The 27,405-nt window shown below is 36.1% G+C and overlaps 2 protein-coding genes across 2 annotated transcripts; one reads left to right on the top strand and one right to left on the bottom strand.

Annotated features, from left to right (window-relative positions):
* Positions 1 to 562: 562 nt before the first annotated feature.
* On the top strand, positions 563 to 9,398 carry LOC135688668 (uncharacterized). The gene is made up of 4 exons (XM_065205590.2): positions 563 to 714; positions 5,901 to 6,785; positions 8,189 to 8,465; positions 8,875 to 9,398. The coding sequence occupies exons 2-4, from the start codon at positions 5,921 to 5,923 to the stop codon at positions 9,275 to 9,277; spliced, it is 1,545 nt and encodes a 514-aa protein (XP_065061662.2). The 5' UTR covers positions 563 to 714; positions 5,901 to 5,920; the 3' UTR covers positions 9,278 to 9,398.
* Positions 6,252 to 26,930, bottom strand: LOC135688645 (polypeptide N-acetylgalactosaminyltransferase 2). The gene is made up of 14 exons (XM_065205578.2): positions 25,932 to 26,930; positions 22,280 to 22,378; positions 22,018 to 22,085; positions 21,156 to 21,221; positions 20,464 to 20,585; positions 20,169 to 20,256; positions 16,096 to 16,183; positions 15,620 to 15,723; positions 15,286 to 15,412; positions 14,806 to 14,898; positions 13,829 to 13,912; positions 12,771 to 12,897; positions 12,155 to 12,274; positions 6,252 to 11,256 (listed from the first exon to the last, which is right to left on the bottom strand). Exons 1-14 carry the CDS (start codon positions 26,309 to 26,311, stop codon positions 11,089 to 11,091), a joined length of 1,734 nt encoding a protein of 577 aa, XP_065061650.2. The 5' UTR covers positions 26,312 to 26,930; the 3' UTR covers positions 6,252 to 11,088.
* Between the last annotated feature and the right edge of the window lie 475 nt (positions 26,931 to 27,405).

Below are 27,405 nucleotides of genomic sequence, written 5' to 3'. Positions count from 1 at the left end.
GAGAGACTACAGCAACATAAATGTGAGGATCTTAACATTGCATGCGGTTTCATGAAAAGTTGCCAAAATATTCTTGGAAATTTTAAAAAACTTTTTCGATTTCACAACTTCCGGGAATAAAATATTTTAGGCTACGAGATTATTCAAAGAGTAAGGAATATATCGAGCAAGGGAATACGAGGCTTGTAGTCTATAAAACCCTTAAAGCCTCCATGGCCGATAGTCGAGCGTCTAGTATTATTGCCGACAAAACTCCACGTAAATGTTATTGCTTAGGTAGATGTTGAGGGTGATTTCATCCAGAGAATAACCATACCTTGTATTTGTATAATACTTAATTGCCTCTTATGATATCGATATTGTCAAACGCACCACTCTCTCATTCTTCTACTTTTGAACCGCTTCGCTTTTCTCCGCGTCCGCGCCTTGCCTGCTTGGCGGCTGATTCTGTTTCTATGGATATCATACCAAGGCCTATCAAATGGATTCCAATTGTTCCTAACATGCTATTGTAAAAATGGCCAATCAGTGGTCGGAGCAGTTCAAAGATTTAACGACATGATGTCGTGACATTGGCTAGGTTTCTTTTCAGAGACTTCATAACAATGAGCTTTTTTGTTTTCTTTAACCACATCTCTAAACAACGCCTCATTTATCGATAAAACTGCGTTTCGATCCCCATCACAGTACAATCGCATCATAGTACAGTACAAGGTAAGTCGTCTATTTCTCTTGCTTAGATAAAAGTAATTTTTGTGATAACTTTCTGTTGTTTGCACTCTTGTTTAATTCCATACACTCTTGATGTTCATTTGCAATCTCTGTGCGGTTTTCTTTTAAAATAATTTGAAGATACCGGATCGCGAAATACCGGAACACTTTTCATCTGACACCCTTCAGAGAATAAACGCCAGATAATGACCGAATGTAAGCTGAAAATTTATATCCAGGTGTGAATCGAACGTACTGGTGAGAAATAAAAACTTGTTTGATTGGTTCTTTTATATTTTACAAATCAGCGACCGCTAAGCTATCACATCACATAGTTGAGTTCAAGTTGAGTTTAGTAAGAGTTCAAGATAGAAAACGTACTTTTCTGTCTACACGAGTTGAGATCCTTTGTTGAGATGTAAACATATTCCAAAACTCCTAAAGTAAACGACGACCTTGCCTGCCCAGTGAAAATTGAACTTTTTATTGGTAGGAGCGCAATCCTTTGAATGGACGGAAGCAGGACCTTAGTACTATAGACCCCACTATGCTTTACAGTGGAAAAACAAATGGTTATTTCGATTTGACTTTCGAATTTGAATCTTCTTGGAAAAATATATCGACAAATCAACAAAAAGTGATCAAATTTCATGTTCCTCTAAACATCGACATCGTTCAGTAAATGGGTATTATAGTTGCAGGCCCGTAGCTAAAGGGTGGCACGGTTTGAGTCAAGAGAATACCAGGTATCTGCTACACGAGAATTTTGTCTCTGAATATTTGTAATGGGGTTTTCGTCGTTCTCATTAGATTGTTGTGACAATTTGAGTGGAGCTAATACTGGTGGAGGGAAACTTGTTTATCGGGGTCGCTTATTATCCATGTAGGGCTTAAGATAGTGTCTGGCGCTCAGAAAACTTTGCTGAGGAGTTTGCCACAGAGGCCGTGTTGGGCTTGTAAGAGTTGACTAGTTTGTTCTTGATCTTCTCCACCTCATGTGAGACCTTTATTATCGTAACCACGATGAACAAATTTTGTGGTTCACATACTAAAGCTGAATTCACAATAGACTCGTCATCCACAGTCCGTCACAATGCGCAATTTGGTGTTGTGTAAAAAATGCACTGGAATGTTGTCTGTAGGATTTCAACGATCAACTTTCTCTAGAGAACTAACGAAAAAATAATAATACGATAGTCATATCCTTCCGTATAATATGTTATCCCAGAGTTATTGCAGTTGAGCTTGCCTTCTCCAAGCTGTTTCACATCGTCGTATGACTGCTAATAAACATCAAAGCAAACCAACATCTTCTTTAAATTTCTTTGTATCGCATAAAAACGGATATTTTCTAACTGCTTCCATCAAACGTTCCTTGTTGATATGTTTCACGACCATTTTTACGCTAGTCAGCTATTGAATTTATCAATTTTGACGCATCACTGAGAAAACGCGCTGCGCACGCATCGCGTCAAAAACGCGAACCGTGCGCAGCGCGTGTCAAAAAAGGGGCCGATGTAAATTCCGCTTACCGAGTTGTTAAAGTTGAAATAGATGCAACCTTTTTCCATGGAATCCATACCGCTTGACCTCTCAACCAATTATATTCAAAGCATTGTGTCATAACTTCAGCAGCAAGGTATGCCTCGTGCTGTGTCGCAGTCATTCTGAAATACATTGTATTCATAGTAGTATTTCGTAAAAGTATTCGTAGAATGTATTATATATTCGTAGAAGTAGTATTTCCTATCAAAAAGCGAAAGCAAACAGCTGTGGAGCTTCCTTGACCTCCCTTGTAAATGCCGAAAATAAGCGTTTTTCTACTCTTTGCTTTTTTTGAGAATTTTTTTGCAAAGGCCAAAAATTAGGGCTCATCCAATTCCATTCTGTCCTCATCCAAAGATGAGGTCAAAGGAAAATTTATTCCAGCTATTTTCTGACTAACGAATTTGATTACTAATGAAAAAGTAACAGAAAGTATCAAAAATGTTTATGTAACTTTTTTTATCAATGTTGATCCAATGATAACAAACCTTATAATAAACATCTAACAAACTTTTTTCTCCTTGTATAATTTGACTTAATAATGGGCCTCCTCGAAATGTCGTATAAAAATCGTTACTTTTTCCATGTACAATTTTACTAAAGTTCCTAGTTTTACTTTATTACAATATACAGCACGCAAGCTAGTATATTTTTCCCTTCTATCTTTAATCAATTGGCTTTGTTATCTTTCATTTATTGAAGAATTGAAAATCTGCCGGTTTTGCTGCATAAAATGCATATACGGTTTTTAAGGTGCCCTACTTGATGTATTGATGATGTTATAACTGAAGAAGCCCTTTGTCGTGCTAAACTTGCAATCAAACATGATACATAGAGCTTCGGAAGCAGATCTGAGCCTGCTTGTGACATCTTCCTTAGTCTGAGTGCACATGATGCGCCTTTATCTTCTGACTTCATAAACAGGCTTGCCCTTGACATAAGCAAATCTGACACAAGCTCTTCAACTTGAGTGCTCCAAAAATCTTACCTTTAAGGTCCATGATGGTGGTTAACATAGGTATCCTGTCACTGTGTACGAAGAATGTCGGTACTCTTTTGATGCTTTGTAGGTAGTTTCATAGCATCCGCTACACCCATGGGTAGTTATACTTAATACTTGAGTCGCTTTTTGGAATGGAGACCGTTATAAAGCTTTCAATATTAACTGATGCGATGATTTTCGAACCTTTCACCTACAGCATCTGAGGGCAGAAACGCTGAGCCGATAAATTTAGTTGTTTGTTGCGACAGAGATAGTTATTCTTTGCTTACTTGCTTTTTGGATTACTGGCTTGCTCACAATTACGTACGAAATATTCCTCTTCGTAATCAAGTAATTGCACTGCAGTGGGATCATTATGCTGGAACCATTTTGTCAGCGCGGGTCGTTAGGGATCGTTAGGCACGCATCGATTTCTCCTTCTGCAAAGGTTGATAGTGGAATCCAAAGATCTGGAAACTTGCTGCGTCATAGACGTCCCCGCCGTTTATAAAGAAACTTTAAATATGCGAAACGCATTTTGAAAAAGCAACCGAATAAGAAAAATTATTCGTGTTATGTTATTAAGCGAAAAATGTCCTTCGTCAAATAAAAAAAACAAAATCCCAGTTAGGTTCCACTCACAGAGCCCCAATAAATTAGTTCTGTAAACTTGCTGAGTCATAGCTCGTGCCGCCGTTTTGTAGGTTATTTAAGTCTGTGAATCGCAATCTCATAGAGCATAAAGGTTCTTAGTTGTCTGGGAAACAGACGGGAAGCGCATCTAGAAAAGTTCAGACTTTTAAGACAACTGGAATCTTCGTTGTCGTCATCATTGTCATCGTCGTCATCATAATCATCATCATCATCATCATCATCATCATCATCATCATCATCATCATCATCATCATCATCATCATCATCATCATCATCATCATCATCATCATCATCAGTTTTGTCCACATCGCCAATTCATAATATCGAAGTAGCATTCCTCCACATTCTTCGTACATTGCAAAAGCCGTGCTATTTTTTTATCAAGCTTTCAATTGTTCCTTCATTATCCCGATTCATTTTCTCAACTAAATCATCTATAGCAGAGTGAATAATTTCGTTTCGATTTTTTTTGCTGAAATGGCATCATCATCTTGTCGGGCTGGTTACTCGTACCAATGTGACCAATATCTCATAACACCAGAAAATGTAATTATTCGCGAATCTTTGAATTTGTATGACACTAATAAAAAAGTGGTACAAATGATTGCAAGAGTTTGTTATTTGATATGAAACGAAATCAATATGTTATCAAACTATAAGGGAGTATTGAGAAAAACCAAGTAAAACGCAACTGTTAAGAGAATTATGTCCTCTTTGATGTTTTTGTCAAACTCGATGAGGCCCCGTCAAAAAGAAACTTAGAAGATCTATTCATAAAAAACATGAATTAAATGTGTATTTGTATTCATAGTCACCAATCTAATTCATTCTTTTTTAAGAACACCACAAAAGTTGCGTTTTTTAGTTCTAGCTTTGCATGCTCTTTGTTTCAGTGGCGGAAATTGAGCATTTTCCTGGGGGGGGGGGGGGCAAAGACATTTAATAAACCGACAAAATTTTTGCATCCATTTCTGGCAGGGATGTAGTCGTATAATTTTAACACGGGGGGCTCTATGAAATTTCTAAGTTTTCCTTTCATGTAGCAATTGCAATTTGAGCATGACGTGTGTTGATGTTTTTTCCGATCATTGGTCGAGCAGCCAGGTAGGTACATTGATTGTTTCAGCGGGCAGCTGAGATCAGAACATTGATACAATGGAAAGGACGGGGGAGAATGCTGCGCCCCCCTGAGCTGAGCATTTTGGCGACTCTTTGTGTAGAAAAAAACGATAGAAGGGATTGTTTGTGATTGACATACTCACTTGTCACCTTGCCGATAAGGGAAAAGCGTGTGCACGACGCGACGACTTGGGTTTGCCAATGTTTGCCATCGAAAATTTCATCCAGGAGCAAACAAAGATTGTTTTGACCAAAACCAGATTTAAATTTACCGACAAAATCTCAGATTTGCCGACAAATTCTTCCCGGGGGGGGGGGGGCGCTCGCCCCCTACACCCACACAAATTCCGTTACTGCTTTGTTTTAATTATTTCTTGCTGTCTGATGTACCTGCATTTGTGGGAGAGACTTTAGATAGCAGTAGGGCTAAAGTAGGAATATTAAACAGTCGAATTATCTGGTTATTAGGTTTTTAAGAGGCCAGCAGAGCCAAAGGAGACGCCTTAACTTTCAAAATTGTCCGGGGAGGCCAGCAGAGCCAAAGGAGACGCCTTAACTTTCAAAATTGTCAATATTTCATCTGGTGTCTTTAGGATTTCCCTCAAAGTACTAAATACCCATAACAGTTCCTCATTTACCTAAATGCCAAGTAAATGAATTATTACCCATTTTACCACAGCGCAAGGTTTCTTTTCATTTCCTCAAACGTCGTCTTCATACATTTTTAATTTTGTTTTTGAAGAGTCGGTTCATTCTTTGTGCGAGTCAACTTTTCCTGACACCTCCCTAAAAAATTTTTTAATTTGAATCCAAGTAAAAGTAGAATTCCCCATTATGAAAAGCTTGTAGCCATTCTGAACTCATAATGCTGACCAATTTTTTCTTGCAGTTTCCGAAAAAATTGTCAAGATGCTGATTTCAGCCTTCATCCTCGCTTCCTTTGCAATAACATCATTAGATGGCAGCTATTTCTATATCTACAAGGATTTCCAGTCGAAGGGTGTATGTTCCTACAAAGGATACATGCCAGGGGGTGGTAAACCAAATATTTCTCCAATTAAACCCCCGACTGCAACTATGCCAGCCAATGCTCTAGCTAAGATTGCAGGACTGGGAAGCAAAAGTGCAGCTTTGGCCATGCACTCATCAAATCTGATGAAAGCCCTTGGCAAAGGCTCTGCATTATTTCTCAAAATTGCCCCAAAACTTGGCCCAGCTTTAGGAGTTTTTGGAGCAGCCCTCGGATTTGTCACAGCCTTCACATCACCAACACCACAGGACATCCTAAACCAGGCAAATAAGGCTATTGCAAAACTGACAGCTGAAGTAAACGACCGATTGGTAAAAATGGAAGGCTACGTCGATTATAAAGTTATCAAGTTAGAAAAGGACCTTGTTAACAGAGAGTATAGATCCTTATTCAACCTCTTTGGAAACTGTGCCAAGGAAGCTACCAAAGATCAAGTAAATGAATGTATGCGAGATGCAGAGATGAAAGCCGCTTCAGATGCCCCAAAGTACATGATTCTTGACACAAAAATGGGTACATACACCGATTCCACCAAATTCAGAAGTTACTACGACAGTAATCCTTCGAAAGCCCCTTCTTATTATGATGTGAAAAGGATCGAAGCAGGAATAATTTCTTTTCGTGACTATGCCACCTTGCATTTGTTAATGATTAGCACATTGCTTGACACTTACAAATCGGACGCTACCCTTCCCAATGCAGCTTACTATGTGACACGTTACACTAGGGAGCAAGCTTCAGCAGGTACGTCTGTCGCTACATTTCCAAAGATGTGCTAGTATTATAAAGCCATGTTCTCGTATGTTACGTCACAAATCCTATGACACTATTAAACATCCTTCACTTTTCTCTACTGGATCCTTATTTCTTTTTCCTTGGTATGCTTGCATTTTAATGCATTATGTTTATTCCATTGTTGCAATTACGACGGCAGTACATCTAAAGAAGTGGGAAAAACTTTGGAAAAAGGAAGAAGGGCTTTCCATGGTTTTGTGTGCCCTTATCTCCCTCTTACTTTAACTTTCTTGTTCTTTCATTTTCTAATTTACAAACGTGATCTTGAACAAAGGATTGCGACGCGTGCCCAGAAGAAACGAAGATACCGAATCAAAGCCCTGAAATGTTCTTCTTGGATTTCTTTTTCTATAACTCCTGATGGGCAGCCAGGTGGTAATGACTACCCATTAATCTCCTCTTACTTTAATTTTCCATTTTGGATTTTATATTCCATTTACCCACCTCGGTTGTTTTGTTTTTACCTTCTATGCCTGAGAAACATTATGTTATTCTTGCACGTGCGTTAATTCTTCTCTCTACCTCTTCTCATAACCTTGAAATTTAAGTTCACATAAAACGTACATGCAAATTGCATGTTTTATGTGATCTTCAAATTCAAGATTGATGTCGATATTAATGTCAAGAAGTTTAAAATAGGTAGGATAGAGCCATGGAATTATTCTGTACCAGTACATTATCGGTCTGCATTTTTGCTGTTTTCCTCTCTGTTAACTCGATGTCATGCTATTTGGTAAGATCTCTCTGGACCATTATTATGTCATTATATTTGTCTTTTTATTGTCTATGATTGGTAAATTTTGTGTACTTCTACTTTTGTAATGATATTGTTTATAGGGGTCCCTTTTGTCCGGATAATGCCTTCATTTGCATAGTTACCTAGATTGGTTATTTTAAATTGAAAAATTTATATCGTTAATAATAAACAATGGGACCTAAGATAGAGCCTTGTGATACAGCATGGTTTGATTCTAGCCACTAACTAAATTTAGAATTGATTTTTACTCTTGGTTCTCTTTTGCTCAAAAAGTTTATCATGAGATGTACAGAGTTTTTATTAAACCAATATGCCTGACGTTTGCAATAATAATTAGGTGTCGAAAACAGTCAAATGCCTGGAAAAGATCAGCAAGAGGCAGTCATTTAACTCTTTGTTGTCTAAGCATCAATTCAGGTTCCCTTACAGACGAACGAGGAAATGTTCAATCCTATTTTGCAATCTTTACCGACAAGTTACCTTTTTATACTAGCTTGGAACAAGATTTTGAAGTCAAGCTCAATACTTTGCCCTGATTGACTCCCAGCCACCATCTTCGCCTTAATTATTATATTCAAGATGCATTATATTTCAGCTGCCAAATACGCAGGATATGCTGATTGGGCTTACAAGTGGATTCTTTCTCGAAATTTTGGCGAAAACCGAAGTAACCAATTTAAAAAATCATGCCAAAATGCCAAAGAATTAAAGGAAGGGTGGTTTGTTCCAGTACGCACTGCCTATTACTCGCATTGTTCCATTCAATGCACTGGAATGAATACACCAGCAAACTGTGATTACAGAGTTTTGATTCGTGCTGATGGAAAACGACCCAGTTCTTACTTCAGTTATTACAATTCAGCCTGCGGAAGGTTAGTAAACCCAAATTCCGTGCTCTGAAGTTTTGAAAAGTTGTGGCTTGTTCTGGTTTTCAGCAATTTTTAATTCATTGAAATATACCTGAAAGGTTTAGAAGATCTTGGTAGCACCAATGTCCATTATCAGCCCATGCCTTGTAATTTGATGTTGATGGCTATAAGGCTCTAAAGAACGTTTATAGTCGAAACAGAAGACTAGTCGACAAAAACCGTAATTACATATTTATGCACATATACTATACATACATTTTTGCAATGGTTAAGTAATGGATTTATGTTACATCATCATAATGGCTATAGTTTTCAATTTTATGAATGTTTTTGGAATATAGACTTCTTTGTTAAATGTGTAGAAACATAACGAAATAGATTAATTTGTAATGAGCCCTATTTTATTCACTAGCTGTTTCTCGTCAGTTGCTGTACAATATGGTCTATCTGTAAAGGGGTCGCAAATTTGCGCTCCTTTCTTGGCTTCTTTGAATAAAGACATCAAAACCTACTACGATAAAACATTGGTGTATTCGGTAAACATTTGGAAAGAGATTGCGGCAAAAGCAAAGGCAGCCCAAGGTGACGAGCCTCTGAGCAATACTCACGATGCAGGAAAGTATGATTACAGCGAAAAATTCAGTGTTCGTTTAAGGATCGCAAGAGACCAAGCCAAAGATCAGTATATGGATAGCATCAGATATGAAGAGAAGCAGAATGACAGACAGGATGAAGAAAGAGATGAGGCCAGCAGGCATGAAGCTGAAGATGATCTTGAAGATGACGAAGATGAAGTTTATGACTACGAAGAATAGTCTTCACTTTTATACAGTCAGGGAGATTAGACTCAAAACTAGAGCACTATATACGATTTTTAGTCTGGATATTGATATCTTTTTCAATGGAATTTTTGTAATCTCAGCATTTTAAAGATCAGTTTGAAGTTGTTTTTGTGAACCCACCCTGAGGTAAATTTTAACAGGCTGGGCCTAAATGCAACTCGATTTACCATGGCCAGTCCTTGCATGGAACCATTCTTTGTTCAAGAATGGTAATAAATGGTGGAGTAAAAATACAAAATTTTATTAAAATGAGGAATTCTTAGTATGTTAGTTTGATTCTTACGTAATAATTCTGAAATTCGATTAAAAACAAATAAATGAAATTACTTGCACATCAACTAACTAGAAAACATTAACTGAAACAAAAATAATGCCTAGAGAATCATCGCCTTTAAACTGAAAATATATTGATATACGTGTTCTCATTTTTGTTTGTTTAGAGCAAATCATTAAGTTCAGTGGCGTTTCCAAAGGGAGGCCATGAGGGGCATGGCCACCCAGAAATTTTCTTAGCCTCTTGTTTGCCCTCCCCCCAGTTTTTTCAAAAGTTTCTATTAAAAATTCAATGTTTTCTTCCAAAGCTGCTCAATTGCTTTTTGACTTTGTTAGGGTTGCTCTCTTTATTTTGCTCAATGCGATCTTATTGCATTTATTTAACAAGTTAAGGGTCATGATTATTGTTTTGGTTTGTAACCGAGGTGAAAATTAGTGAAATTTTGGCTCCTTTCTATAGTTGCCAAGAACAATTTATCTCGAAAATCATCTGGTGATGCGTTTGGCAGTAGTTTTTAAAAACAGGAAAAAAAGAGCATAAGAAGATGAAAAAATACATCTAATGTATCACATGCTAAAAATGGTTCAGGAATACTAATGTCCTTCCAAAATATGATTAAAGGATTATGATTCTAAGTCTGGCTCGTCCTCGAAAGCATCAAAGCAACTCAAGTGTTCGAAAGCATCAACTTAAAAACATGCTGAAAATGTTTGTTACCTGTTTTGGTTCAGCGTTTGTATTGGTAAAATATTTGACAAAACATATACTCCTCTTTAGGCATACTCCTTTAGTAAAAAGTGTCAATTTTTGTGAAATTTTTTTGACTCAACTAAAGACTGAAAAAGTTGAGGAAAATTAGTTTATACACAATAAGGCATTCCTGAATTTTGGCAAAAACTTTCAGTTTCCAGGCAGGCAACCTTTGAGCTTATCTGCATAATACAGAAAATTGTTAATTTTGGGTGAAAATTTTTTATATAAAAAGGAAAATTTGAATGATTAAAGAGTTTGAGCGTTTGTGACAGATTGTTATTCTTTACAAATAATTTTTATCCAGTCATCCATAAAACTGCAATCTGAAAGATGCATGAGCAATTTCTAAATTAAAAATGAGCGATTTCAAGACTGGTCAAAACAGCTAACTAAAATGTAAAACAATCTTTTGACTGTCCAACTGTACTTTAACAACAAAATATTTTCTATAGTACACTATACTTTTGTATCATTAAATGATTTAATTTGATTGCCAATTTACAAAGTAGGAGCGTTTTTCTTCTAAAAAAGATTCTGACGTGAGAAAATTTGTCTCCCTTTGATTTTTACTTGGGATATTTTCTGAAAAAACAGTAACATATCAATACAATATATAAAAAGAGTTAATCTAGATCAGAGACTAAAAGGATGAAAATCAACTCTAAACGATTTTTCAATTTTAACGTAAAATCAATTCTCTAAAGTAACGGATTGGGACTTACAGATTTATAAAGATAAAAATTTACTCAATTCTTATTCATCTAGAATCAAAACTTGTAACGTCCATCACCCACTGCTGGGTCATCGAGCCTTGGTCGCATCTGTTCAGCACCATCCCTTTATCGCTTTGCGCCTCTACGCTGTCTAAACACAAGCCAGACTGAATGTGAAGTAAATGTGACGTCATGTCCTCGTGTTTCCATTTCTAGACAATCAAAAAGATAAAATTACTCGAAGGGAAGTATTGTCTATAAAACAGACAGCTTGATAATTTACTTACAAACACCACTGGACCATGTGAAAGCATGGCCACTAGTGAAGCCATGGACTAGTTCCCCGCGTTGCCCAATTTCTTAAAAAGATCGCTTCACAGGTGATGAATTTTAGAATTTGCATATTGATAATATCAACTAGTCTTTTGGTGACAGATACTTCGGGAATGCTTATATGAGCCAAATTACCCCCATATTGCAGCCAATGGCCAGAGAGGTGAAACCCGACCTTCTTATACAAAACTTGCTAAATTTTCACCTTGTGATTTTCACATCAAAAACGGTTTACCTGAGGCGAATGTGATCTTACTCTCAGATTGCTGGATCTCACACTTGGGATGCAATTTACACAATTGACTGACTGGACGTTGAGATGAAATTTTTGCGCAATTATGTGCACGTGCCCAAATTCCAGTAAAAAGATGGCGTGTTGCAGTCCGAAAGGCGCTGAGAGGGGGGATTAAAATATGGCATAAACTGGAAGGCGGAATGAAATCTTCATGCGCACATTCACAGATTCAGGCAGGAAAATGGAATCATTATGCATATATAAACAGGCTCTCAATTACACGGTTAAAACCGCGAGGAAGACCTGCAAAAACAGAAGAAATTGAAATACCTGCCTTAACTTCTTTCTTTTCTACAGAAGATTTTCAAAGTATGAGATAATTTTTCCGTAAATAGGATGAACACTTTTAAGGACACTATGATTGTCTAAGTGGGCTATAGGGCTTCTTCGGTATAAAACACTCCAATGAAAAAATCATGGCAAATACCCGCAAAGTGAGATGCAGGGAAAAAAACTTCAAGATAAACAAAAAGGCTCCTCACTTGGTTCTCATCATCCTTATTGCAGGGCAGTAGTTGGACTGGGGTACCCTCTGAGGCTTGAACGATGGCGAGACATAGCCCTTCATGTTTGAGTTGTTTCGATTTCGTAACAGACCACTCCTAGAAGAAGTAACATGAAAACAATCAAAATGATGAAAAGAGGTCTATCTTTAGAAACATACAGCGTTATTTCAAATCGACATTTTACTGAGCCCAGTTAGTTTAAACCTTAAACAAAAAATAAACAAAACTTCACGCATTTACTTTGCAATGACTTTCTATATTGCTAAAAAACAATATCACAGAGAAAATCAAAATGGTAACACTATGAGGTCGAACAAAGGGAGGGGGTTGACTTGGAGAGCACGAGATTATGGGAATGCATCTGGAGAAGTTCTGAGTAGGCGGGCAAAGTCCTTAACGAGCTGTAAAGTTTCTCCAGATTGAAATTAATTCTGCTAGAAAACTGTATTTAAGGAAGGCTTTATTTCGATTGGCTTTACTGAATCAGCAGCCCTCAAAGAAACATCGACTTCGCTACGATGACATTTAAAAGTATTCACATAGAGTGTGAGAAAGATACAGGATGAGATACAGACTTTCAAAAAATTGTTACCTGATTTCCACCCTGACCATGACATTCGAAATACCCTACGGTTTGACCTTCACCATGACCAAGGGTATCGATGCATTTATCCGCCTGCTTTATTGACCCATATGATATGGTATCATCGGTTGGTATTCTGTAGAGAAGATTATAAGCACTATAGCGATAGAAGGGCAAAGAGGCATTGTGCATGAGAATTGTCTTGATTGAAATCAACAAAAGTGTGGTTTTGCCTTCACATAAAATCTAATTTTAAAATCTTTTTCCTTTAAAAAGTTGTGTTGTGTAGTCAAGTACACTTTGTCAAGTACAGGAAAAGGTTTCTCGACAAAAACATGTATTTTTGTGCTCCGGAGTTGAAAGTGTATGGGCCTAATCCCACAGAAAACTTGGTTGTGACGAAACCAAGGGGTTGATCTTTAGATATCTACGTAAACCTCTCTGGTGACAAGCGCTGCACATTGTAAGCAAGCATGCTCATTTTTTCATTCAAGCATGTGATTCTCCAAATCCAAAAACACAATATAAAACAGTTGAGGATACACAATAAAAAAGATGCAAACCTTTATGGACAGAGCCCTTCAACTGGAAATGAAAATTATCCACTGTCGTGCAATCACCCTTAACTTTCCAAAAAAACTTATCTGATCCCACGTAGGCTTACAACATACCACAATTCTAATTTCCGGTTAGTTTTCAGTCAGAACTGTTTACGTGTGAAAAACGTACAATGTTTCTACTAAATCTACTGAAATTATTATCAAACTGCCGGGTGGTCCAAAAGCAGGTCCCAGCCTATCCCCCAGAAACCATCACAAGGACCATCAAACGCGTTTAGACAACTTCCCTCGTTCGCCACCGGTGGCCTCGGGCCCATAAAGGCATGGGTAGGAGGCTAAAATGGCAACAACTTCACCAAGTTACCAACTAATGCTTATTTCCAAAGAACGTAAGTAAGATGAATGCACTGCCTCAGCTATAACAATAACAGGGCCTAGCGAGAATGAAAGCTAGGATACTATTCATATCTGCAAATAAAAAGAAAACATTTTGAAACATAAACTTACTTCAGTTCGGGATAGACGTTTTCCACATACCATTTAAATGGTTTGCATTTTAGTTGTTTTCGTAGCCTCATCCGTTCACTGATGCTGTAAAACAAATAAAACCGCTTGCCTTATTCTGAGAAAAGTATTTGCAAACATGATCAGTAATCATTGCATCACTTGTGAAATGATCCGCAATCATTGCATCACTTGTAAAATGATCTGCAATCATTGCATCACTTATGAAATGATCCGCAATCATCGCATCACCTGTGAAATGATCCTCTGGTTTTTCTCTAATCAATTAAATTTGATTTTGGTCTATATTCATCTCTAATAACTTTCTGGCTTTAAATACGTTTTGTGCAGCAATAGAACAAGCACTATCTTTAGTTCAAAAGCATTTAAAAATTTTGCCAGATTATAAAAACCGATGATTGTTGCTGGTATGTGGTAAAGAATAATGATAAAATCCTGCAGTATATTCTCTCAAACCCTGTTCGGCAAGAGCTGCTTTCATATTGAGAATTATTTCCTATCATAATTGCCAACTCGAAGTACACTGGTCTCGAAATGAACACTTAATTCGAAAGTATTGCAGTACAGTAGGTTCCTGCATATAAGAAACCACCTCGTATAAGAAACCAGCCTCAAATTCTTTCCAAAGGGCTCCTTTTATAACAAACAATTTTAGGTCTGAAATTGAAATGTTTCTTATTTTCAGATCCGTCATACTTTATTCTTGTATGCCAAAAAATAATCCCCTAAATTTTTTAATGCAATGTAGTGTTTAAAACATAATTTGGTATAACCAAACACAGTCTAACACTTAAAGTTTAGTTGCTTATTCAAAAAATGTGTAACCTATATATAAGAAACTTTTACCCTGATTATAAAAAGGTATCTTAAAATAAGAAAGGTTCTGAGGCCTCAATTTAAAAAGTGGTTTCTTATATGCGGGAACCTACTGTATTTGAGGCTAATAAATTTAGACTTACTCTCCGTAAGGTGAATTTTTTGCATAAGGTACGGCTGCATAATAATATCTTTTATACTCGTCCATCCACACTTCAGCAGCTCTTCGCGTGTTCCTGAGAAGGAGGAAGTCATCATAATAATCATGACACTCATCATAAATGTAAACAAGTTAAATTAAGACGAATAAACTTGCAGATAACCTTAGTTACATTCGGAGTACCTTAGTTTGTAAAACAAAGGTTTTTCACAAATCTAAGTTCAGTTTGAGATTAGCATTGAAAGCAATGAAAAAACCGTTTGGCAAAAGTTCAAAAAACTAATTTATTGGTTAAATTTCAAAACGAAGGGGATTTACATGACAAAGCACAAGAAATATTAGCACAAGAAGCAAATCTACAAATGCCTTTTTTGAATAAATATTATGAACAAAAATTATACAAATAAATTAGCCGTGTAGCTATGATGAAGCTCGAACTAAAATGAATAATTAATTATCTCACTTTTGGAATACATTCATGCTTCCTCCAGGGAATTTGTAAGGATGTCGATTTCTGAACACGTGTCCGACTCTTGAACACGGAATAATTTCCATTCTACCTCCACATTGCCAAGTTCTGAAGGATATTTCTGTGAAAGGAAAGAAAATACCCAATTATTTGCCTGACACCAAAGCGTCAAAATATTTTAGAAGAAAAAAAAATTAATCAAGTTTTCTTGATATCTCCATATATATACCGAGAAAGACAGTCTTTCTAATGCTAAAATATACTAGCCCTTTCAGTTGAAAAGAACCACGAATAAATTTGCCGCAAATATTAATCAAGTTGACATTACCCAAATTTTCGCCACCCCAGACATCCATGTTCATGTCATATTTTCCGAGCTCTGAAAACCAGTTCTTGTCAATAGCAAATAGTCCACCAGCAATTACAGGGCTCCTAAAACATAGAAAATAAGTTTTTGTTTCATGGAAAAACAACGAGAGCCATATATGGAATAGTTAGCCTCGTATCAAGATTACATTTGCCTCGTATTGATGGACGTCTTGGATCGAGATTACTTACCGCCTTCCAAAGCCCTGGCTTTACTTGTTTTGAAAAGTAAAGCCAATTAAAAAAAGCCACGGTGTTCTACTACATTTTCAAATGTGTATTCATTGTCGTCATTAAAATCTCGAATTTTTAAGCACCCGGGTAGACGCTGCGAATTTTCTACCGACATGGAAACTGCTTCAAGCACTATCAAATATCTCAATAAACTTTTGATAGAAAAAGCAAAATAGTTGGCGTCAAAAATGTTATTAAACTTACTTGATAGGAGCAGAAGGATCGCTTTGGTGTTCAGCGAGAGCATTTGCCGGAAGAAAGTCCCATTTGAAGTTCAGATTCCATCCGAAACCTAAAAAATAACATGTATTCTCATAATTCTTAACTTTTGTCAAAAGAGGCTTGATGGCTACAGCAAAGCCGAGTCTGAAATGAATAAAATCTGACCATCATACCCAGAAATTAACATACAGCTTCTACAAGAGCCCATACCTCAGAAGAACTTGTCTATTTATCTAAATGTCACTTTTAGTTTTCATCCCATTTTCGACAATTTTCGACATGAACCTGGAAGTGATTACTTGGACAGGTTTTATAGATAACTAAATGCACTGCGAAAATTGGGTTTTGTACTTGCAAGCGATTTTTTGGTGAGCATATTTCAAAATCTCTGAAATTTACAAGCCAGCGATTTGCAGACAGGTTCGCTTAAACATGATAAAACTAAAGCTTAAAAAGTAGAAACAATAGAGTTCTAAAGTGATGACGCCACAAAAATCTATTTTTAGAAGTTTTTAATTTTGACTTCATAACCTGAAAGATCATCATGAAATACCTCTAAATGTGCAAAATCAGGCAAGTGTATTACGAAATGGCAGAGATATGGCCACATGTTCACTGGTTCTCTCCCCATCAAACCTCTGTATTTTGGTCTCTGTTCATAACTTTATGAACAGAGCCAAAATAACAGTGATTCGTTAGCAAACTTCAAATCTTTTATTAGCCATATTTCAACCGATTTTAGACATATCTGGCCAATTTTGCATATTTGGAAGTATTTCATGGTGATCTTTTATGCTATGTGGTTAAAATTAAAAAATTCTAAAATAGGTTTTTGATGACGTCACACTTTAGAACACTCTCCTCCTTGGTGGTGATGGTCTGTGACGCAGGCTAAACTAAACGAGCTTTATCTTGATGAGAAAGAATCACAACTTTAATAAGCTTATCGCAGGCTGGCTTTAACCAACAAAACATATAACAGCTACTCGACCATATTGTCTAGCGTTAGGGTTAGGGTTAGGATTAGGGTTAGTATTAGGGTTAGGATTAGGATTAGAGTTAGGATTAGGATTAAGATTAGGGTCAGGATAATGATTTGAACGATTGGCAAATGGATTCCGGTTATTGAAAAATTTTGCAAAAGTAAAACCATTCTGCTTTGATATTACTTTCACATTTCCGTGAGAAGCTTATTCAAAATCTACACGATAACCCTTCAATTGTCAAAATAAAGATATTGATAAGGAATCGGAAACATTCATAAACAGCCACCAGTGAAAAAAAACATTTTTTTGAAGCCAGGTAATGCAAGACCAATTTTATCTAATTATTAAAAAGCAAGACTGGTTGTCGAATTGCAGCATGAAATGATTGTAAAAATATAAGTGTAACTATACAGGTGCACTCTTGAAAACACAATCTTTATTTTCATTTCTTTATCATTACGTTTCAAGTTCCAACACTTTATCTGCTGAACTGATCAAAAAATAGCTACAGTTTGTTAAACTGCCAGTTTCAGTTTTATTATGACCGAAAGAACAACATTGATAAAGCAGTGAGCTAAAAATGGTAGAACTACTTTCACGTTCAGAATAATAGGGGAAGCAAGAATAATTCGAATGTGTGGAACTTTCCTACTGAAGAATAATAGGAATGGATGGATTTTTTCTCAAAATAGATAAAAGCAGGTTGGGTGGAATGTTTACCGTGAAATGTTTAAAACTTGATGTAGTACTCTATTTCAATAGTAGTTTTATTGGAGCTACTGCGTGCTCTCTCAATTTGGGAAAACCAAACATAATAGGAAAACATTTTCTCACTACACTTGTTTCAAGCATTGCAGAATAGACTATCTGAGAAAATTGATAATTCCGACACATAATTCCGTAAAATTGATAAAGGAGTGGTAGGAATAAGCCAGTCTAAGACCCCATTTACACTGTGCCGGATAAAATTTACCGCACAGTGATTGATTTGCGTTTACACTTTGCCGCACAAATTTTGTCCACTTTGCCCTCCCGTTTAAAATGTGCCGGATAGCTGCAGTCACATGACCTAAATAATGCATAGAACGCCCAAAATGAAGTCTTCTGCTTCTCTTTTAGACCAAATCCAAAGAAGGCCTAGTATGTTTTAATAGTTTATTCGTGAAACAAAATGACACTGAACTAGCAACGAAAGTAGGGAAAGCTGACAAGGATGCCAATTTTAACACGAGTATTTATCGACAACAAGGCAGCCAAGATGGTGAAAGGTTTTGATTGGGAGACAGTGAAAACTAAACTGAATGAAATAGCCAATAGCTTTCGAGCAAGATAGCCGCTCTGAAATTCGTGCGGATAGCGTGGGTCTAGTGTAAACGCGACGCCTATCTGAACTAATTTTGATGCGGATAAAATTTATCCGGCACAGTGTGAACGAGGTCTAAAATTATGAATATGAATAAGGAAGTTATGGATGGAGTTCTTCTCCAAAGCTAAATAGCCTACCAGCAGGCCTTCCAGGGAATATATTAGCACGTGTGTGGCATTTTGCACTCCTAGATTGTGGTGGTAATGTGATGGAGTGCTTTTGATGTTTTATAGCTGATTTCTGCAAAAGTTCAGTTGTGTAGTATATGGAGCCATAAAACCTAAATTCTTAAATCATTTCGTCGGTTCCCCCACAACTTTAACAAAAAAATATGTGGTTTTAACTAAAGCAAGTTAAGCTGGAAGAAATATTGAAAGTAGTATTTGTCAGGCCTGTAGCTTTCATTTATTTTAATGATGTGTCAGGTAGTTGAACATGTCATGTCACTGGTCATGTCTTTAAAAATATGTTTAGATAAAATTGGGAACTTATCCAGGTGCGTTTTAAATTGAAGGAGGGTATCTTTGATTGCGATAACCCCTGTTCAGCCTATGGCAAGTGCGCCCAGAGATCGGAGTTTATGGTGGACACACTTTGACATATTTTGCATGTGTTGTTGAAATGCTTGATCCCAAGGGCTCATCCTTAACAAAATGTAGTGCAACTCAAGCTCCGGGGGGGGGGCCTAATTTTGAACGGGGACGTGCCATTTTAGTTAAAAGATTTAGACCCATGCTTCCGCAAATGTCTGAAAAATGTGACCCATAAATCCGCAAACATGATGAAAACTATACCCATAATTCTGCCAAGCAAATAACATTTTTAAAGCAAAAAAAAACATCAAACAAATTTTGCAAGTCCTTTGCCCCAAAATCTCAATATTACACATATTTCATACTTTAATTTTTAACTGGACATTCATTTTGTTAAATATGAATCTTGCTCCTAGTAGTTTTGCAATATTTTACCAAAATGGTACCCATTTTTGTTTCTTCGAATGCTACCCATATTTTCGCGCATATTTCAAAAACTGATACCGATAATTCCACACTTTTTTAGAAAAAGGTACCCCACAATAATGCACGTCACAGTGCCTACAAACATGTTAAAATTTCCTATTAAGTAAGGTACAAAATTAAAAGTTCTAAAAATATATTTTTATGGGACACACTTAAAAACTCTATTATCACTACTTGCCAATCCTAAACGCTTTGGAAGTTTCGAAAAGTTTCGAAACTAAAGAAGGGAAAGTTTCGAAACTAGACAAAAGAAAATAACTTAATAAAGCTCACATGTTCAAGGCGACGCCAGGAACAATTCTTGAGTAGATTGCCAGCAAAAATAACGGATAAGGGTAATTTATCCATATAAATTTAGTAATTGGGAAATCAGAAGAATTCTCATCCATTTTGGAAAGAATTTTAAGCCAATGAAAGGATATTTTCGGGAAATCGGTCAAGCAAAAAGTAGAACCACTGCAGATTTAACATAGTAAATAACTCGATTCAAAGCCATTCTGTTATCTTATTAGTTTCCAGTGTGGTGAGGCGTGTGCCAACGCGTGTGAGTGCGATCGTACGCCTTTCCTGGAAGGCCTGCTACCAGCTTAATTATTCCAGACTTGATAGTGCAGTTATAATGGGACAATAAAATTGCAAGTAAACTACAAAATAACTATCAAAAACAAATAATATTAAGCGCACCTCCTCTGAGATCTGATGATGAACTCAGATATTGAAAATTGTCCATACTGATAACATCAATAATTGGAGAAGTGACAATCTTCTTGTTCTGTTTAAAGTACAAAAGAGCAGAAAATAAAAAAAAGGCTGGATATCAAGACAAGCCCTTTGGCATCAAATCTTATATTATATAGAATCTTATATTAGAAATGGACACTGAGTAAGTATCAGCAAAACAAACTTGAAAATGTTCCTATTAAGATTGAAAAATGACACAAGAACTGTATTGAAATAAGAACCAACATAAGTGCCTCACATGTTTTATCCTCTGTAATAATGGTTGAATCCAGTCTGGATTGCACTCACAATGGCTATCTAAAAACGTTAGAACTTCTCCTTTTGCAATATCTGCTCCTTTAACACGTGACCTGATCAAACCTTTGGATAAAATTATACAAAAATTACAAATAACACAAAAAAAAGAAAAAACATAACCACTGAAAACTTATGTCTCTTGTGTACTACACTGAGTTTTAATACATCATCTCTGCAAAAAAACAAAAAATCACTAACATAAAGGACTGAAAATAAAAATCCTTGTGTCTCTTTTAATTTCACAGCCATTAATTGCTTTGTATATTTAAATTCAAATCAAACTTCTTGATCTTTACCTGTGCCATACAACAAGGCAGATCTATGATAATATAATTTTTATGCACATTTTATTTGTTTACATCCACTGAAATTGCATCAAAAAGTGATTTTCTAGATTTGATTTGGTGCAAAATCAAAACCTTGTGGAAATTTTCTCCAGAGGTCCTGCGTGGTCAATTAAAAATAAACCATAAAAGTATGTATCAACTTCAAAACCAACAGTAACTTGACACAATTCAAAACATTTCACACATTTCTACATTTTAGAGCATACTAGTGGCCAGCACAATTTTCTAATTAGAATACTGGTGACTTAGTTATTAAGTCTTTTAATTATTATGCTTGCTGAATTACCTTCTCTTTTTTCATTTCTGATCAACTTCACTTTGGGAAGCTTCAAGAGCTCTTTTCCATCTTCAGCTAAAAATCAAACAATTTAAAATAGCCATCATTAATACAAATATATCAAATAAAAGAACAGATTACTCAAAAATCAACACAGCAACAGTCACACAAACAGCATTTTAAAATATTTTGGTCTATCAATAGCCTCTTTATCAGTTTTTATTTAAATTGAATAATGAATGCTCTATGGTTGGCTGTTGAAAATGTTTGCATTTCCTCAAGTTTTTTTGTCAAAATCACCAGTCATTGGTGTATTCAAAGCAGATTAGTTCTATTATCATAAAATTAATTATTTTAACAAGCTTGATAAAATGGAATAAATACATCTGTAAGCATGATTGTCCTCGTTTTTATCTGCTATATTATATAAGTTCAATGAAAGAGTGGGATTTCATTATCAGCTATCTATTGTACAATGATAATTCACCAGAAAATCATATTACTTCGGTTATCACGTAAGGTTTTTCACGAAGACCACATCTAACTACATGATTGTCAAAGCAGCCATTTATGAGTCCGAATTGGTGAAAAGGGGTTTGTAAAACATTGTTTCATGAATAGCTTAAATCTTAAATTGTGCTGTTATATTTTGCTAACTTCTAGCTACAAAAAATTTGAAATATGTCTTTTGAAAAAGCTTTTTAATTGAAAGTTTTCTATGACTATGTATCTTTTCCATCTGTTGATGGCACTAGAGTGTATTTATTTTTTGTCTAGCTGTAGGTTTATATCTTGTTAAAAAATTGTTAGGGTTGCAAGAGCTCACAAACCCTTGCATGTTTATCATGGAAAAGAAAAGGCATATACTTACGATTATTACTGAAGTCATCCACCATGATAATTTCAGATAAAAGATCAGCAGGGGTTTTGTTCAGTACACTATGAAAACAAATATGTGCATCAAAAATTGAAAAAAGTCAAACTAAGAATAAATAACAGAACCCTGCACGCTTAGCGATGCATCAACCAAGCAATAGATCATATTTTATATATGCATGCAAAAAATGATGCAGTAAGAAGATTGTAAATGGACAGATGAAAACTTTGAAGCACGATTCACCAAAATAAATTACCTTATTACAGTTCTAAGAAGAGCAGATCTTCCTTCATTGTGGAAGCAAATAATCACAGAAGTTGTTGGGAGAATCAAGTCATATACAATGTTCTTGCACCTGAAAAAGCATCAAAATGATTATTAATATGATAAATTTATAGATCTTCCATGTTAAATAATGTAAATCTCCAGGCCTGGCTGTTTTAGGCGAGCGATAGCTCAGGCTCACCTCTGTGCTCCCCTTGCACCCTAAGGTGAGCTGTGAATTGCTCTCTCCCCTAAATCACTCCCCTAGGAAGAATCACTCCCCCAAATATTTTCAAATTATCCTGTCATTGCATTTTTTGCAATTAATTTTTTGCCTGTCTGGCAGTTTTTTTTCTAAAAGTCACAAACTTAATCTATTTGGGAAAGGATTGTGAAGCAAAAGGCATGTTTGCAGAGCTTAGGACCTTTCAATCTTATGAAAACAGGCATATTCTTGATAAGAAAGTAGAAGAAATCGGTAAGAATTTTCAATTGGGGGACAGAATAAAGCAGCAGGTCCCTTCCAATATTAGAAACAAAACTCTATTTCAAAGGGAACAGCCTACTCGGTCTTGCAGATAAAAAACGACAACTAAAACATGCACTTCCACTATTGAGCAGCATTTACTGAAAAACCCAGATTGCATGAAAAGCTTATTTCATCTTAAGGCCAGTTTACACTGTGCATTTTTTCCCTGCGTCTGACTCATGAGTCAAACTCATGAGACAAAATTGCATCGTGTAAACAGGACTTGCGTCTAAATTTAATTGCCCTTGCGACAACTCATGAAAATAGAACATGCTCTATTTTCTTGCGACAACGCATGGAGGAGTAACGCTATTAACCAATCAACTAAGAAGAATGAGTCACATGCTTCGAATATCTCAGCTCATAGACGAAAGTTTCGATGGAAGCGGTTTGCTGTACTCGTAAAACATGGATGTTCAAAGCAAAAAAGGATCTTAAAATGATACAGAACTAGCAAGGAAGGAGGCTTTTTGTGAGATGTACTTTCGGAAGTCTACCACAATAGGGATAAACTCTAAGCAGCTGAGAAAAGAGTAGCAAAAAGTTTGGGTTTAGTTGGTGGTCCCCGTGTTGGTCTCGCTGAACAATCAAATGCAAAACCATATTTTTTATAAAAATTTTTATTTAATTCTCTAGCCACGCAACTTGGAGGCAAATTATAGTCTTTTTTCTTGTGGGGCCTGCTCTAGTGCTATAATCTGCGCGAGGTTTGTTTTAGTATTGAAATGACTCATGAGTCAAAAATGCATCGTCTAAATGTTTTGACTCGTGAGTCAAAAACACATGCAACTTTGACTCATGAGTCAGACGCAAGGAAAAAACGCATTGTGTAAACTGGCCTTTAGGATCTGTTTGTAATATTTTCCATATAGATTGGGCAACCTCAACAGTAATATGCTTGTGTTTCTGCTTGGCCTATTTTAATCCTATTTCAATCCATATATACTTAATAGCATAGATTTTTTATCTATGCTCTGATGTTTTGTACTCTCGGGAAACTGAGAGTCCTTTCTTTAAAATCCTTTAATCAAACAGGGTGCCTGAGCCAGGGTTAAAGCATACATAAATTGGAAGAAGTAAAACAGCATAGTCCTTGACTTCAAGGCTATTTAAGGCATACAACAGATTTTGAAGGGGCTTAAGCCATCTGTTGATTGCCTTTACTGGATTAGCTTGCCTCAGCAAATGAGGGGAGTGATCCACATCTCACCTACAAAAATACAAACGGCCAAGCCTGTATCTTCCAAAATAAATATGGAGTTATGAACGATATTGTACTATGTGATTTAATTCTTTGTAGCTTAACCTTCAATCAACTGGTGTGCATCTTATAACATAGAGCAAACATATAAAAAAACCTTCTGTATATAACTCATTAGAGATCCCGTGCTTATTTCAATTTATCATTATTTTAAAGACATTTGAGGAGCAAATTTATAAAGTATACAAACATGTTTACAAACAATAACACCTACCATGGAGGAGGGCAATCTATTAAGTTAGGATGGCAATATACTATCCTCTTATTCAGTATACTTTTTCAGCCTATTATCTACTGAACTTCTAAAATATTCAGAAATAAATATCACATTCATATGAAATCCCTTTATTCATTAATGCAATATTTGTGACACAACTTTTTGTTACTACAGTTTTTCAAGTAAAATAAATTTTTGTGCTATAGGTTGAGTGATGAATTTAAATGATGACCTTTTTATATGCAGTTTTAAATACATCTAATGGTAACTACCAGAAAGATTACTATATGATTATTTTTCTTAGTATATTCCCACATTAACTGAATAGCAATTGCATTTCACCTCAAGTGGAATTCAACTCCTGCATAATTATATTGCTGATCAGCTGACTCAGGTTAACATTTTAAAGATGAAAATGTTCATAATCATTGTGAAATATATGTCATGGGATTCCATACCCTTAATTGTCATACAGAGATGCAATGCTTTTGTCTTAGTGAGGTACATTAGAGAGGGATTATGTATAGTGATAAGTGGACTTTGTGTGATGATAGTAAGTTTATTATGACCAAAGGATTTGAGTTCCTTGTGGTATTGACCTGGTGATTGACATCAATGACTCAATGCCACCCAGTTTGTGAACTGACAACTTGCAAGAAAGGAGGGGGGTTGAAAAAATATGATTATAAAGAGCCACTAAACAAATTAAACTACTGAGGGATCTTCTCCATGTCCAATGGTGATTTAGATCCCTTCAGTATACCTCTAGCTATCACTTCATTTGTTCTAATTAAAAATACCTCATAATTGATACTGGTATCCACAAACACTTTGTTTGCCAGTTGGACTAGCTTAGCAAGCCATAGACATGTGTTCAAACAAAGCAATTCATTGAACCCTGATTCTTAAAGATATGTGTTCATATTACCTTGGAAAACCTCCAGTACTGTTTACAACTAGCACACATCCTTGTAACATGTTTTAACATGACTGGGATAGAAATTCTAACTATGAAGCTGAAAAAGCATTATTGGTCCTCTGTTTCAATAGTTTTTAAAAAGAGGATCCACAAAAAGTTTTTGTACTGGCTTCTTCAGATTAAAAATTAGTGAGCCTTCATATCCTTTCTATGGGGTGCCAAACACAATATGTATATTATGTGTTTCTGTCTCACTTCAGGGGAAGACTGTACCAGTGATTGATATCAGGCAAATCTTCAATTAAGAGATCAACTAAGAAATAGAATAGAAGGAAACAAAGAATAAACAATCCTTTGTTTCACATTGTGTGATTATTTTTGCAGCACTCAAAACATGTAGCACTTGTGCCTACACCACCCCCTCCCCCCCCCCCCCCCGTTTTTTCGAAAACTGCCAATGGACTGGAACTCCAGGATGGAAATAGTGCATGTTATGCCAGAGACCTCAGGCATGGACTTAAATCGTCCAGGCAGGCATACTAGGGTTAGTCTGGTTTGACTTCTGTGGAGTAGTGACACATTCTAATTATCACAAATTTTTGAAGCCTTGAAGAAAAGCTTATTTTACATCCTCGGCAATCTTTGGCATGAGAAGATAATTCTACCCAGGCTGGACAAACAAAGAACAGAGTAAAGGTAAAGAGTATTCAAAACTTACTTTTGGTCCCTTACATCTGGTACCTCTCTGTCCATTGGTAATATGTCACTCTCTTTCTGATTATACGCATTTCTTCCATATGGATCCTCGCCTGGCTTTAATTTATCCGCATCTACGTAAGCTGCTGAATTCAAATCTGATATTTTCCTTTTATCTATGTCTTGTACACCCAGTTCAGACCTACTGTCACTTACAACTCCTTGCTTCTCTTTCAGTCTCACCTTCCTTCCTCTAAGTATATACTCTTCTCTCGACTTTGAGGAGTCAAAAGTAGTGTGGTGTTGTCCGACAAGAAAAAAGTACATACCTCCTATCCAAATAAAAAATAATCCTGCTACAATTATCCTGTTCCTTCTAAACTTCATGTTTGTGGCATGCATTAATTTTCCGCTAATATGAAACAATTATATTTTAATATAGAAGTGTTTATCTCTAATAAGTTGGTGAAGAATAGTCAAATTCTGACAGCTCAATCAATCGTATGCAGCTTACTCAAAATTGATAAAACTCGGCAACGAGAAGTAATTGCAAAGGACCAGCGGACTGTCCTTCTCTCGATATCTGACTGAACTCTAGAGAATTCCATTAAATGCCATAATGTGACGTTTTCTTGACTATGTCTAGATGTTTTAGCTGAGAATTTCGGATACCCAGCAACGGGCCTACTGTTCGTTTACTCCAGCCTAGTCTTTCTACGTTTTTTGCATGTAAAACAACCTCCAAAGATGCAAAGTGCTTTAACATATACAATACCGGCTGTGTGCAAATCACCGACAGTTTGAATAATGGCAAGAAACGCACAAATTGTTTACTAATTGCATTTGTTGTGCAGATACACATTACCCGCTGTCTGTGGCAGCCATTTTATAGTTCCACGTAGGTGTTTGTCTACAACGCGGGCCGGAATGGTGGAATTTTCCTGAAGTCAATAATATAAACTATGGAACCAACAAATAGTTGTCGGTAACGTTCGTTTTTGCGTGACTAAAAATCTTTATTTCTACACACACAGTGCCATCTTGAATTATTCAACTGATTATGACTTCATTTAGCTTTTCAAAATAGCTTATCGGTATCTAAAAGGTGATGCTTATCGATTAAAAAATACCACCTGTCTTAGTTATAACAAACATTTTCAAGTGACACACGTTATATTTGCTAAAACAGCTGCTTCATATTCTGAGAGTCAAATGTATTCTTTCTCGAGGCAATAGATTGTAAAATTCACATAAGTAATATACACCATGTACCAACAATTTCGGTGGGATTTTTTTTCAGTGAAGCAATGGAAGCGAAAATTAATCCCACCGAATATTTTTGAAACCGATATTTTTCTTACCGAAATTTGCAGAAGATAGGAAAATCCTTGGAAATCTAGGAAAATTTTACACCGATGGACTTTTAAAATGAAAATAAATTTCCTTGATATTATTTGAGTATTATTTGAGTATCCATTACATATCAATCTTCAGGT

The sequence above is a fragment of the Rhopilema esculentum genome, chromosome 10 (assembly GCF_057945365.1).
Source record: "Rhopilema esculentum isolate cy_ngs chromosome 10, ASM5794536v1, whole genome shotgun sequence".
NCBI lineage: Eukaryota > Metazoa > Cnidaria > Scyphozoa > Rhizostomeae > Rhizostomatidae > Rhopilema > Rhopilema esculentum.
Note: the sequence above shows the minus strand (reverse complement) of the source record. Positions and strands in the feature narration are given on the sequence as shown.

Excerpts from the sequence above, each read along its gene's own strand:
- LOC135688645 (XM_065205578.2), bottom strand. The coding sequence starts at position 26,311 with ATGCATGCCACAAACATGAAGTTTAGAAGGAACAGGATAATTGTAGCA. Across the intron at positions 20,257-20,463 it reads TATTACAGAGGATAAAACAT|AACAAGAAGATTGTCACTTC; the intron begins GTGAGGCACTTA and ends TACTTTAAACAG. Across the intron at positions 14,899-15,285 it reads AGCATGAATGTATTCCAAAA|GAACACGCGAAGAGCTGCTG; the intron begins GTGAGATAATTA and ends CCTCCTTCTCAG.
- LOC135688668 (XM_065205590.2), top strand. The coding sequence starts at position 5,921 with ATGCTGATTTCAGCCTTCATCCTCGCTTCCTTTGCAATAACATCATTA. Across the intron at positions 6,786-8,188 it reads TAGGGAGCAAGCTTCAGCAG|CTGCCAAATACGCAGGATAT; the intron begins GTACGTCTGTCG and ends ATTATATTTCAG. Across the intron at positions 8,466-8,874 it reads TACAATTCAGCCTGCGGAAG|CTGTTTCTCGTCAGTTGCTG; the intron begins GTTAGTAAACCC and ends TTTATTCACTAG.